This window comes from Prunus persica, chromosome G3 (assembly GCF_000346465.2).
Source record: "Prunus persica cultivar Lovell chromosome G3, Prunus_persica_NCBIv2, whole genome shotgun sequence".
Taxonomy (NCBI): domain Eukaryota; kingdom Viridiplantae; phylum Streptophyta; class Magnoliopsida; order Rosales; family Rosaceae; genus Prunus; species Prunus persica.
Genome location: NC_034011.1, coordinates 18,356,393 through 18,370,938, shown reverse-complemented (window position 1 = coordinate 18,370,938; position 14,546 = coordinate 18,356,393). Strand labels below are relative to the sequence as shown.

Here is a 14,546-nt window from a genome sequence, read left to right as displayed (position 1 = left end):
TAAAGCTACAAACTCCAAGTCTTTAAAGATTTTAAGAAAGCAAAGTCTTGGAGGAGAGAGAGAAAGCTAAAGCTAGAAATTTTAAGTGAAGACCATGTCAATTCCAATCCTTGAAGCTTGCAAGAAGAGGAAGCGAAGGCCAAAGATTTATGGGTTCAGTTCGTTTTGCGACCCTGGTTGCCCAATCGGTCCAAATGGTCCATTTCGAGACAACATTCGTCTCTTTCTTCAAGAATGTGCTGAGCTTGAAGACTACAGTGTCCAGGGCATGCCCACTTGGTGCACTCTTCTTGTGCATGACAACAGAAGCCTTGTTGTTCCTCTTTACATCATTGAAGAAGATGTGAAGACCTCTGAACGACCCTTTTGTGATCACTGCCGTTGCACAGGTTAGAACTCGAATTTCTCTCTTCTAATTTGGTTATTTCTTCGATTTCTCGTTTGGGTTTCTGCAAATTTTTGTTCACGGTTAGGGATTGGTCATTTGTCCCAAAATTGCTCATGATTTACTTTGTTCCTTCTTTTTTCATTTGGGTTTCTACTGTAGAACTCGAATTTCTCTGTTCTGATGTGATTGGTTTCTTCGATTTCTCTCAATTGGGTTTTTTCAAATTTTTGAGTAGGTTAGGAATTCATCATTGGTGTTTCAGAAATTGCTTATCTTTTACTTTATTTGCTGGTTTGTAAAGTGGATTTCTGCTATAGAACTCGAATTCTCTGTTCCAATATGAATGTTTCTCAATTCCTTACGTTTCTGGTCATCGGTGTTACCAGAATTGCTTATGTTCCTCAATTCCTTGGTTTTTAAGTTGTTTATGCTGTAGAACTCTAGTTACTCTGTTCCAATGTGGTTTTCTCTTTGATTTCTCAATTGCGTTTCTGCAAGTTTTTGTTTAGGGCTAGAAAGGTCATTGATGTTCCAACAATTGCTTATCTTTACCTTTGTCCCTTGGTTTTTCGATTTTCCGGTGGGTTTCTGCTATTTTGGTGTGAGGTCCGGGAATTGGATATTGCTTGAAAATTTGCTGTTTCTGAAAACCTTTTTTGCTCTATTTTGTTGTTGTTGCGTACGTCAACTGAAGCATGAGGGCTGGACACAGACTAGAGCATATAAGGGTTGCTGGATGTAGTTAGAGAACGTGTTTGTAACCCTAACTCTAGAAATGATTCCTAATTCTTTCATTCCATCCATGTTCAATGACTTACATTTCCCTTTTCTATAAAACGAATGCCAGAACCTTTGGGTTTCTTTATTCACAGCACTCTGGTAGTTGTTTGTGTAGTCATTCCACGGCACTCTATCCTTTCTGCTATAGCACTGTCATTCCAGCTTCTCTTTATCTTCTATCTTCAGCAACTCAGCTTCTTCTCTGGTTGGGACATGACATGTTATTTTTGTTTAGGTTGGAGTAATCATTTTGTTTCGAAGCGAAAGTACCATATTATAATTCCAATGGATGATGAGTGGCATAAGCCTTTGGAAGATGGCATCTGTGATCTTCCGACCCATCTATTGCATGGGTTGATTCACTGTAATGGGTACGCTCACTTGGTCTGCGTCAATGGACTCGAAGGGGGTTCTAAGCATCTCTGTGGGAGAGAGATTATGGATCTTTGGGACAGAGTTTGCACAAATCTTCGAACCAGGTAATAGGAAAACCCTACATTTCTTGATTTCGCAATTATATTATTGAAAATAAATGAACTGGTTTTGATGCTTTCTTCTATTTTGCAGGAAAATCACTGTTGAGGATGTCTCCAAAAAGCGGTCTATGGATCTTCGCCTTCTCCATGGTATCGCATATGGGCATTCTTGGTTTGGTCGATGGGGATACAGGTTTAGCCATGGAAGCTTTGGTGTCACAGAACACAATTATGAAAGAGCACTTGAGATTCTGAGCTCATTAGAACTTGAAAGGATCATCCAGGCTTTTAGTGATATGGACCAGTGTGACGAACTGAAACAAATAATTCGTTATTACAAAAATTTGAGTGAAACACAATTGATCACCATCAAAGATCTTCTCAGGTTTATGCTGACTGTCAAGGCTAGTGTTCCTGCACAGAAGAAATCATTAATGGCCACTTCTGCATTTTCATCTTCCACTGCAAAACCTGCAACCAGAGCAGCCCACCAGATTAAGCCCCTGATGATGAAGGAAAAGTCTGTGAGGTATAGGAAGTTCACTACTGTTATTGCTCACATGGATAGCAGATGGCCTCAGAGAAGATTAGAGTTTGCGGCAGATGTGATTGTGAATGCATTGCAAGAAAAGAAAGAGAGAGACTTTAGTCATGGTGGGATGACCCGGCAAGATGTGCGAGATACAGCTAGATTACATATTGGAGATACAGGTTTGTTGGATTATGTGCTGAAATCACTGAGCAATGTGATTGTTGGGAATCACATTGTCTGCCGTGCAGTGAACCCAACAACTCGGATTTTGGAGTACACAGTTCATGATCTTACAGATGGAGTTAAGGTCTCTCAACCTGAAAATGAGGTACTTCCTCAGTCCCTTCCATCAGCATCTCTAGTTCCTGGAGTTGATGTTTACAACGATGTGCTTTATCTGTATGAGCATGTGCTATTGGGATACCCAGAATCGGAGTTGGTGGAGTTGGCTACTCGAGCAATATTGGACACCAAACACTTCGTAAAGGAATGTTCATTTAGGGATGAGGAAGAACAGTTGTTGACATTCATTTGCCAACTCTTGCCCAGTTTGATGGACATGGACATTGAGTTCAAGAGAGAGCTGCCACCTGGTGAGATAGTAGTAATGCCACTGCATGCAACCATTGGAGAGCTAAAGCTAGCAGCTGAGACCGCACTGAGGGATACTTATTGTATCACAGAACGGTTTGTGGTCAAGGGAATTGAAGGGTTGGATGAAATGGAGGATATGGAAGTACTTTTTGGAGTAGTTCAATCGGGAGCAGAAGTTGGTGTGAGAGGAACTGGGATAGATTTAGACACGCCTTTGAGGTATGAAGGTGGATCAGACACTTGGATGGTGAGATGTGAGTGTGGAGCTAGAGATGATGATGGGGAGAGGATGGTGGCATGCGACATCTGCGAGGTGTGGCAGCATACACGCTGCTGTGGAATTGAGGATGCTGATACTGTTCCTCCACTGTTTGTGTGCTCAGCATGTTGTGTTTCACTGGTGCCGCCTAAATTTGAACCTTGTCTTAGATTTGACTGTTCTGATGCTTTTTCTATTTTTTGCACACACTGAATAACTAGATGAGGGAAATGCATATAGATTTGCTAATCTTTGTTGCTTCGAAAATAGTAATTGTAAATTTCGGATTTGAGTTCATTCTTTTGGACAGATAAAGCCAATAATAAAGAATTCTTTTGAGTCATGCTCATCTCTCTCCCTCTCTCTCTCTCACTTCCACACACAGAGTCAGCCTGTCTGGTGATGCTGCATTTGTACAGTTCTTGAAGAAGCCTTCCATGCTATTCTAGATATGAGAGATTGAAAAAAGAGCTGAAAGAAAACAAGAAAGCACGTTTGACTGAGAAAAATTTTCATTGTTAAATTAATTACATGATTGCAAAAAGTGATTTACTTGGGTTTTTAAACATGAAGCAAGTGAACTCACGTACGGCTTTTAGAAAAGGGGAGCTCTGAAAGGTTTTCCCTTTCTTTTGCGTGAACATTTTTCAGGTGACAGAACTCTCTTCTGCTTGTCCTTGTCTATATTCTGGACGGTAAGAAATGGAGGATCTGAGTCGCTGGCCTTCCTTGAAAACGCTACAACCTGAAGTTTTAGCATAAATTCTAAACAAATTGAGTCAAACGTAAAATGAAACCAATATAATAACATAAATATACACAGAAAAAATATATATAAACTGCAGTCAGATAATTTCCTTGCAAGCAATACAGCAATAGCGAAAGAGCTCTGGTTCAGTTAATCTTCTTCTACAGGTCTCACATGCTGCCCCAATGTTAGATATCGGGCCGGAGTGGGGGAGAGGACTTAGAGATATAACCAATCGCTTGTTGCATCTATATGGCTGAAAGAAAACCAGAATGAAAAGAAGGAAAACAACACAAGCATTAATTTTGAAAAGGGAATGCACAGCACAGCACAGCACAGAATATATAATATATACATGAAATCAAATGTACCTGAATTTGGGAACAATCAATATACTTTTCCATGGCAGCAAGTGAGACAACATCCCTATAGACGTGCCTGTAAATTTTCAATATTCTGTGCAGGCGATGAGCACCTGAAGCCATGCAGTACTGGCAAGCTGACCTGTTACAATTGATACAGTATTTATTCAACTCATTCTTGCGTATAGGATGAGCTAAACAGTCGTCAAAGAAGCTTTTTCCTAAAAATGATTCAAGCCATTCTGGCTTTTGATTTCCACTGGGAACTGCTGCTTCAACCTACAAAGTGCGGTATGCTTGAAAGTCACACAATTTATACAAGAGAATATAATAATCAATTCATTTAGAGCGGTATACAACAAATGGGAGCCTAATTTACAACAAGAATTTTTTATTGTTTTTGTTTTATTTTTATCTAGTTAGAAATCAAGGGCATGAGTTTATTAATGAAGAAAGGAAGCCAAGGTTGCAAGACATCATGCCCCAAATTGGGATAAAGATATTTTTGTACTAAAGACAAGAAAGAGCAAACTGTGTTGTCCCTCTCCAACCAAACATGACCCCAATCACGAGCAGCAAGCAAACTCAGTTGAAACCATCACAGAAAAACTCATTAGAATGAAGTATGCAACCCAAAGAGAGATGCACAAAACCCCACAAAAGATCAACTAAAAGTTATTGTGCATTTTATCAATTAAAAATAATAATAATAATTGCTCATATTTTGGGGACAAAATTTTTGTTTCATTGCCAAATGAGTGATACCTTCATTAACTATATTCACGTTTATTTATTAGGAACGAGTATTAGAAATTGTGTGTTTATTAACACATGGATATTGGAATGATTCAAATTCCTTACTTCTCATGCGGTTACTTAAACATAAGGAATAAAAAACTATGTGAGTTCTATGTTAAAAATCGTAATCAAATACCCTCAAAACAAGGAATTAGATCAAGTAGGGGGAGAAGTTTATCCGATTCCAAGTCTACATTCCCTTATTCTTAAGTTCCCCAATTCATGACTTCCTCCATTGCTTGTAAGTAAACATGTGAGTGAAAATTTTCCCTATAGATGAAAATAACTACAATATCAAGAATGGGTATTGGATGATTCCTATTCTTGCTTCTAATGTGTTTACTAACACATCGGTATTGGAATGATTCTATTTCCTGATCTCCCTAAGGTTATATAGTTCCACATTAAAATCCATAATCAAACACACTCCAACTCATGAATGAGATCTAGGGGAAGTAGTTGATTCAATTGCAAATCATTAATTCCTCTATTGTAAACATGACTTTATTGTAACAGTTAAACTTTCGTCATCAACAAGTGTTTAAGGTGATCATGTGAAAATTCCATCCCATATAGTGGCAAGATATATTCTCACATTTTTAAAAATCCTTTGCGATGAAATACTTCAGCATTTACAACTCAGAGTGAAATTGTCGTGTGTGTGTGTATGTGTTTTATACAAGCAACAGTCTAAATTACTCTAAATTAATCTAATTTACTGGGAGGGGGACTCAAACTTGAGTGCAAGAGGGCATGTTGACTTTCTTGGCTAATTGGTGTAACCCACGTCTCCCAAATTGTCGTGTATTTGTTGGTCGGGAAAAGCGTTACCCGTTTGGTTCAAGGTGTAGGAGCTTGGGAATGGATTTCAAATTGCATTCCCATATTTGATAAGTGTACTCTTGGGAATGTAATTCTGGACTCATGTATATGGACTTCCCATGTAGGAGAAATTTCATACCATTAGTTCACTTTGAGAAACTCCCCATCCCCACCCCCTCGGCCCGGGATTGGGAAATCATTTAATTCAGTTTTTTTGGTCTAACTTACTCTTATTATTAATTTTAAATACCAATTTTGACCCTTAAAAAACTTTTCATATTAATAACTTTTAATAAATAAAAAAAAAATCAAGAGTATTGTTGGAAAACCGAACAAACTTTTCATTCCTTATACTCCACTAACCAAACTTGGGAATGAGAGAAAGTTAAATTTCCTAGTCCTCATTTCCAAGCGTTTCTAAACATGGAAATGAACATCTTCGATTCCCATCTAGCGGGACTAGACATGGAAAGTTTATTCCCAAAAAATTCAATCCACAATCAAAATGAGCCCCAGTCTTTAAAATGGTTAGGCATTTGATTCTTATACTTAATATGATGGTTAAATAACTTGTAGAAAATATGAGATTTTAATATAATATAATCTATACTACTATTTTGAATACAAACAGTAGTCTAAACTACAAGGGGGAGGGGAGTTTCTTACATACACACTATCAAGGTGCTTTGAACTTGAGACCACTGGTTTGCAAGTCAATGTCATTTTTCACTGGACTAGATCTCGTTAGCATCTATACTACTATTTAAAAGAAGTGGCACATGAAGTAGACAGTCACATCAATTAAAAAATATCAATAAATCATAAAAGAAAAGAAAGTGTTAAATTAATTTTAATTGATGTGGCTGTCCACCTCATTTGTCACATAAGGTGGTATGAGAATGTGATAAGAGTAGCATTATTCTTCCTATAATAGCTATCATCACTTTCTTTATCTCTTTACTCCTCTAGCAATAGCTTCCCTTATCATTTCATCTTCGTAATGCCCAGTTTTTTGTTTTCGTTTTTTCACATTTGGGCAGTTACAATTTAATTTCTATATTTTTTAAGTTCTATTTTGATTATAACTTATTGTGGTTTCTTATAATATGGGGGAATTCCAATATGAAAATCTATCTTTTAAATAATAATATTAAAATAAAAGCTTTAAAGGAGGGATCCATCAAATAATATTTGAGGGACCCTTGTGAGCCCACTGTGCATCTTTGGCAAAAATCGTTTGAATCTAAAGCCATTTGACCTTTCAATTAATTTTTTTTATTTTAATATTTTTTTAAAGTACCGTATTTATTTATTTTGTTGTTCATAATTAGATGTCTTAATGGTTTTCAATTTATCTAATTTGTTGCAAGAATGATTTATGAATGAAGACATGAAAAATAGAACTCGAATCGTTAAAATAAAATTTATAATAAATCTTACAAAATGTCCCTCAAATAAATCCCTCAATAAGAGGGTACTGGTTATTTGGAGGATTATAGCTATTTACATTTCATACATTCCTTTTTGTACAAGCTTGATCCTACCTATTAATCTAATCTAGAGATTCAATGCATGTAGTGGAAGATGATTGCATTCAAAAGTAATTAACTGTTTTTTCTGCCTCTTATTACTCATTGAGGTTGAGATTTCATAACCAACGGTTTATTACTACTAATATCGATATTATTTTTAACTTAACCACTTGTGTAGCCCAATATGTATAATGTTTTTTTATTACAAAATGCCTCATTATTATTACTAGTTGGAGTACAAACTTAGATATTGTAATTTTCATTTTTTCAAGTTTTTAGTGTGATACTCTTACAATCTTCAACAGTTTAAATTTACAAAGTAATGTTTGCAAGAGGCTACTAATAGCTCATCAGTACAAGAGAGTTTGTGTGGAGTGTGATCAAGATTTTGAGTATATGTCCCACAATGGAAAAGGGAAGTCTTTCTCAATAGTTTAAAAGATCGTGCACCCTCTCATTCATTTTCAGAGCTCAATGCTTATATTCTAATATGGTATCAGAACATGTTATTCACATATTGACCATAACGGCCACACGTGCTTTCACTTCACCCAATAATATATATCGTCTACTTATTTGACTTGAGTAACTAACTCAACACTCGAGTGTATTGTGTGTTGATCTGACACTGAGAAAGGGAAGCCTTGCCTAATAGTTTAAAAGATTTGAAGCCCTCAACACATTGTTAATTGATTCTAGGTTAGATTGTCCCATTCTAATACATACAAGAGTAAAATATACACAACCATATATATGTTGGAGAAGCTAGTTCCACAACTAGCCCAATCCTGTGGTACGAACAAGTAGATGGGAATAAGACATATAATTAATTAGCTCATCTGCTGACTAAGTATAGCATAAACTACAAGATTAACTTTGAGTTCAAATGCATAAAGAAACACAATCAAGGCAAAGAACAAAGACAAAGGAAATGCAATATTAATTTGTGGTCCCGTACCTCTTGCATTAAACTAAACGCAGATGAACTCATCCTTCACTTCAAATCATGAAAAAAAGGGATAAAAAAAAGTAGGAAGAATGGGAAGAGAAGAAGAAGAAGAAGAAGAAGAAGATCAGAAGAAGAAGAAGAAGAAAACAATTAGGAAAACTTGTCTACTTAATATTATTAGGGAAGAGTTCATGTTTAGAATGTAACAGCTTCTAGTTTTCTTTTTTTGTTGACTGGTCGATGAAATCGAGGGGTTGCATATGGCCAAGAAAAAGTTACTTTTTCTTCTTCTTTTTTCCAGGTTGTAGGCCAGAAGTGTTATATATGCATGCATTCTTTTTTAATATTTTCACAATTACAACGTATTGATTTTATTAATTTTCTATAAGAATATATATATTTATATTTATCCAACCTCAGGTCCACCTGGAAATTGCCTTGGAAGAGGACAAAATCGTAATTCACGAAATTTGGACATAAATGTGACAGTTTGGAAACTTGTCTGATAGTTCATGCATCCTCAAGATGCTTGCCTGGCTGGGAATCTGGGATTTTAAACCCAATATTAGGAATTTACATAATTTCATGATTTGAATAAAAGGAAAATACTCGTTGCGTTTTAGTTATTTCATATCCATTTTAAAATACATACTTTCTAGTTCTTTTAGAAAATTTAACCTTGACAAAAAAAATTCCAAAATTTTTCTATCAAATTTACTTTAATCCAAATGCAGCCTATGTGTGCTGATCCTTGCTGATGACATGGCGGGCTGATCATTTTTTTGGAAGGCCGCACGACGATTTATTTATTCATCTATTTCTTTTTTTGTGTGGATAAAATCTATCTATTTGCTCTGTCCTACAAAACACACCAACTTACAAGGTCTAAGTGATCAGCCATGAATAATCAGAGCTAACAAAAGTGAGAAACCATGGATTTATACATAACAAACGGGAATGACTGAAAAAGCCTAGTATTTAAATTGAGAAATTATAGAATAGTACGGTATTACAGATATATGTGGTATAGTTTGTACATGTGTTATAACGTGGGTGGAACACATAGTTGATATATATTAATTCCTTTTAGGAGATAGTGTCAATAAATTATATCAACTTATATTATAATACGTACAAGGTATATCACACGGTTGTACTACTCTACTATTCTAATCTCTCGTTTGGATTGAGAGAGGAAAGGATATGATGCACACATTCTAATACTAGGGGCGATGTTATTGGCAATACCATTAATTATATAATTAGTTGGCATTTAGAGTCGAGATTATTTATGATCTCCAATCAAATGAGAAATTCTTTCACATTCCTAAAATCCCTAATTTTGGTTAGAGTAAAATTAATTTCTTCGCGCAAACATATGCATATTAGGGATGCTGGAATTTAAGAATACCTCATTGTATAAAATGTGTGTTCTTCCCTTTTCTCCTTCACATCTCTCATATCTCAGTCTCCAATATTCTTCTATGTAATTAATTGAAAACGACCAAACAAAAACAAAACCCTTACACAAACAAAAGCCAGCTAAGGCTTTTTTTTTTCTTTTTTTTTTTCTCTCTATGTTAACAAATTAATCACCAAGAATTCTTCAATGGCTTCTCCAGCAAAGCCGAAAGGTACATCTCCCGTCGCTCCGGCCCACGATCAAGCTTCCTCCCAACAACCCACTTCAACTTCTTGAACCCAACGCTCTCAATGAGCGGTCCATAGACCTCTTCCATCTGCTCACCTACACAGAAAAAATGGTCAAGCCAAAACAACCCCCCAGGCCTAAGGATTCTGTAGATATCAAACACCGCAAAATGAAGCAACGTCGTTGGTATCCAATTACTCAAAACGTGCATTGAATGCACAATATCCAAAGTGTTATCGAAAAAAGGCAGTCTCTGTGAAATGCTTATGTACAAAGGCACAACCCCTCTTGAAGCTATGAAGCTGTTAAAAGGACCGTTCAAGTTCATTGAAGTTGTCACAATTGTGACGTTCCTTTCCCTCATTCTCACAGCGAATGTGGCCACTCCGCCGCCAATGTCCAGCCCGATTCGTATCGTCCCGGGTTTCTTGAACCCCAAGACTTCATCCACACCGAAGTCTAGCCCTCCTCCTTTGCCTTTTCCCCACCGAGTCTTCTCATTTCCTTGGAGGTCAAAGCAGTCTATGCAGTCGTCAAAACCCTTATGGTTTTTCTTTCTGTTGACGAGGCAGTTGTAGTTTTTGCATTTGTAAGCTGTCCATACGACTGAGGAGTCGGATGGTGTGGACCAGAAGCTTTTGGGAAGAGGATAGGGTTCCACATAGTTAGCATTTGAGGCGGGGCGGCAGCGGCGGCGGGGTAAGGGCTCACAGCCCTTGAGGAGGAGCCTTTGGGCTAAAAACTCGTCATCCGGACACGACCCATTGACTTTGTAGGACATGAAGCGGCTGAGGAGATCGGGGAAGAGTGTGCAAGCTTGACCAACTGCAGGGTAAATGGTGTTGGAGTCAAAGTTGATGTTGTAGCCAAATGGGAGGAGTTGTCCGGATGCAAAGGCAAGGAATTCCGGCGGGAGATCGGATGTGTCTTCTGTAGGGGCCTCCGGGAGGTTTAATCCCGTTGGGGTTGCAAGGTCGGCGGTGGTTGCTGCGGTGGAGAGAGATTTGAGAGAGCAGATGGAAAAGGAAGAGGAAAAGAACAAAGTAAGGAGATTTGTTGAAAGGAGAAGAAAAAGGAAGAAGATATTTGAGGTGTAGGGAGACTTGGATTGAAGTGGGGAATCCGAGGCCATTGGTGTTTGTGCTGTCTTTGTTTGTTCAGGCCACTTAGAGATGAAGCAAAGAGATGGAGTGAGAACAAAGAAATGGTATGAGGGTACCAAACTATATGCGTATTGGATTTATACAACTAAATGACATAGCCCGGTTTTTGTACTTGTTTCATTCTTCTCCTCTAATAAAATGTTATCGCTTTTCGACTTTAAAAAAAAACTACATGTAGTTAATGTGTTGTTGGCACTTGCGATCCTACTTCTCTAGAGCATATAAGATATTAATTACTTCCATTTTTCAGAAAGAACAATTTATGATGAGATATTGTAATTAAAATATCCGTAGTTTTCAAAATAATATAGTGAGGAAGAAGCGATTAGGTTCATTGACGGTGCAAAATATTATAAGAAGGAACTAATATGTAGAATGGACAAATGAGAATCAACTGACTTTGCCTAGAGAAAAAATATAAAAAAGAGAGGGAGAAAGTCAACTTACATAAATGGTTGTAAGTAGTGGCAGCCCATTAGTAACTTATATATGCTAGCACAAGATACTAAAAAATTAATTAATTTAACGATAAATCTTATATCATTATTGTTTTCTTTTTCATTAAATAGTAAACGAATGCCAAGATTACACTTATTTTTTTAATATTGAGACAAATGTCCATTACAAATAAATCAGTAAGTTATTCTTAGTTCGATTTTAGAATATCGCTCTATTTGAATGAATTCGGAATATCGCTAACTCCTTGGTGGATTCAAGGGGTATACAATTTGTGATTAGTGGTTATCATCATATAACTATAAGGAATTGTGTACTGTTGAAGTTAGTATTAGGGAACTTGAACATGGTCAATTTTGGTTGAAGCTCAATGGATTCCAACTCGATCCATGTCCATGGAGAGAGAGAGAGAGAGAGAGAGAGAGAGAGAGAGAGAGAGTACTCAAACAAACATATACAAACAATTGAAGGCTAAGACATGGAGATTTCGAAGCATATAGATACACTTTTGACCTTTGCAAATTGCAACAACGTGCATGCCTAGATCGGCATAACATGGTAAACCGTGGTCAACACTGCCCAATAGCGCACCGAAGGAGCAATAGAGGCCCCAAGCGCATGAGTGACTCCAAACTATTGATGAATTACAGAGGTTGGGATTCACCAACAATATGCAGGGGACAATTGTTGGTAGTTAGTTTGAATAGAAAAATAGAGTCCCACGTTGAAAAATACAAAATCACTCAGCACTTTATAACGATTTATCTTTCTTTCTTATCAACTTTGAATGGGCTCGGAAGTGGGCTTGACTTTAGCCCATGCCCTTGGCTTTTGACTTCAATTGTGTTTAACAAGAAATTAATAATTTCTATTATATAAGTGTTAATTCGAATTTAATTTTTAAATTTTGAATTAACGGACATAATTGTTCTGAAGAGTTGTGATTCTTGTCTGAAATCAGAATATAATTCCTCCTTGCTGCAGTTAATGTAGTAAATAAATAAAGCTCATATAACTTTTTTTAAACAAAGCACACGGATGACAGTAGGAATTATATTTACTCGTACTGATCTGAAAAACAGTTTCCATTTCAAAAAGAATGAGACTGTTTAAATATCCGTTTTAAAAAGAGAGTCCCCATTTGGACTATTTTTGTAGTGAAAGGCAAGGAATTCATGAGGGAGGCTGCATAAGTCTTTGGTGGCGGCATCATGAGGCATTAGGGCAGTCCTCCGGGTGGCAGGGTCTGCGGTGGTGATGGCTGAGAGAGGAAGAGAAGAATAAGTTGATGAGATATGGTGAGGGAAAGAAAGGAAGAGGAAAATATATTTGAGGAGTACTCCGAGGCCAACAGTGAGACTTGGACACATGGGCCTAGTCAGTGTTGGCGGAACAACAATCAGTATCCACAAGCCATTTATTTAGGAATTCTAGTTTTTCAACGTGGAACTAATTGCCAGTTTGGGAGTGCTTTTTGAAAGGCTAAAAGTGCTTTTAACGGCGTTTGACAAAAAAGTTTAGAAGCATTTATGGGTCATAAAAACGGTTTCTGGAGAAGTACCTGTCATGTGCTTCTTCAGAAAGAGCACTTTGATTTTTTATGAAATTTTCAACAACTTTATAATAAAAGCGCTTTTATTAAAAGCGTTTATGAGCTAAAATGCTTCCTAAAAAAGCAGTCCCAAACATTGTTTGCAAACACCTTGCAAAGCCAACAGTCAGCAGTTTGTGAGAAAGTCAAATTTTGTTAGTTGAGGTCTCGTCTTCAGTCTCAAAAAAAAAAGTTAGTCAAGTCTTGTTACAAATAGTTAAAGATATCTCTTGTATCTAGTTGCAATTAGTTTAGAGAGCAAATACAGAATAGATGTGCTGGTGACAGCTGAAGCTGATTATTGTTTTAAGATGTCATTAACGTCAGCAGACAAATTAAAACCTATAAATCTGGCCCCATAATTAGAGGCCCAACTACAGCTTCCAGCAAGATGACTAAAGCTTCACTCAAATTGGTTTGCTTGGTTGTCTTCCTGGTTATTGCAGCAGCAAGTAATAATCTTTTTCTCTGTCTCAGTCTCTCTTTTTAATTTCTGAAGGACAAACTCTAAATATGATATTGATAAAATGTCGATGTTATTGTTAACAACATATCAATAACAAAACGTACAAACATATTATCGATACTTTATACAAAATTCATCCATTAACAAAGGACCGATGCCTTGTACTGAGAATTGATGACATTATTATGCTAACAAAATCGTAAACCTCTTTCTAAATTTTTATGACGTCATTTTGTTGTTTCCTTAAAGAGTATGTATGGTGAGTTGCAGGTTTGCCTATGAGAGCCGAAGGTCAAAAACTAGACCAAGTCGTCATGGAATCCAGAGAGCTAGAGCCTGTAGAACTGGATGCTCCCCATCACTTGCTTTCGGAGGAGTGCGATCCAGTATGTTGGCCTCTTTGTATTTGTAAGTGAAGAAATTTATTGCTTGTATAATAAAAGGAGGACGGCGACCACACACAAACTCCAAATGTTGACCAAGCGATCATGATGAAAACCAGTGATCTTGTTTTTAAATTAGCGAATGGTTAGTTGTTTGTGCTGGGTTCTTCATCATATATGTAGAGTGAAAACCAGTGATCTTGTTTTGATAATTTTCTGGGCATGAAGTTTGTGGAATTAATTCCTTGCAGAATGCATAGACTCAGAAATTTGGCCATTTAATGTATTTGCAAATATGTGCAAGAGTGCTTTTCGCAAATTTCGTTCTTAAAAGAAACATAAGCCAGCTTGTTTCTTAAGGGTGTGCAAGCTTAAGGATCTTTAGGGTGCTTTAGGTGGGTTCTTCCACCTGAAGCTCCTCTGCTTTGTCCCACCATGAAACATGCTTGAATTATTGGGGGATTGGGGTTTGAGACTATTACAGGACTCTTTTGTATACATTCATAATTTCCACATTAAAAACAAAAAAATTGCAGACTTTAGAATGGTTTTTTTTAGTGTACTATCTCTTAATCCGATCGTTGGATCAAACTAAC

The 14,546-nt window shown here is 36.9% G+C and overlaps 3 protein-coding genes and 1 long non-coding RNA gene across 4 annotated transcripts; 2 read left to right on the top strand and 2 right to left on the bottom strand.

Moving 5' to 3' along the window:
• On the top strand, positions 1-3,370 carry LOC18784229 (PHD finger protein MALE MEIOCYTE DEATH 1). Its single transcript, XM_020560639.1, has 3 exons — positions 1-389; positions 1,404-1,647; positions 1,736-3,370. Exons 1-3 carry the CDS (start codon positions 95-97, stop codon positions 3,240-3,242), a joined length of 2,046 nt encoding a protein of 681 aa, XP_020416228.1. The 5' UTR covers positions 1-94; the 3' UTR covers positions 3,243-3,370.
• Positions 3,875-8,374, bottom strand: LOC109948108. Its single transcript, XM_020560037.1, has 3 exons — positions 8,250-8,374; positions 4,149-4,418; positions 3,875-4,033 (listed from the first exon to the last, which is right to left on the bottom strand). Exons 1-3 carry the CDS (start codon positions 8,280-8,282, stop codon positions 3,875-3,877), a joined length of 462 nt encoding a protein of 153 aa, XP_020415626.1. The 5' UTR covers positions 8,283-8,374.
• LOC18781827 lies at positions 9,636-11,106 on the bottom strand. Its single transcript, XM_007217534.2, has one exon. The coding sequence runs from the start codon at positions 11,021-11,023 to the stop codon at positions 9,833-9,835; it is 1,191 nt and encodes a 396-aa protein (XP_007217596.1). The 5' UTR covers positions 11,024-11,106; the 3' UTR covers positions 9,636-9,832.
• LOC109948207 lies at positions 13,444-14,267 on the top strand. The gene is made up of 2 exons (XR_002270812.1): positions 13,444-13,553; positions 13,838-14,267. It is a non-coding gene; the product is annotated as an uncharacterized LOC109948207 (long non-coding RNA).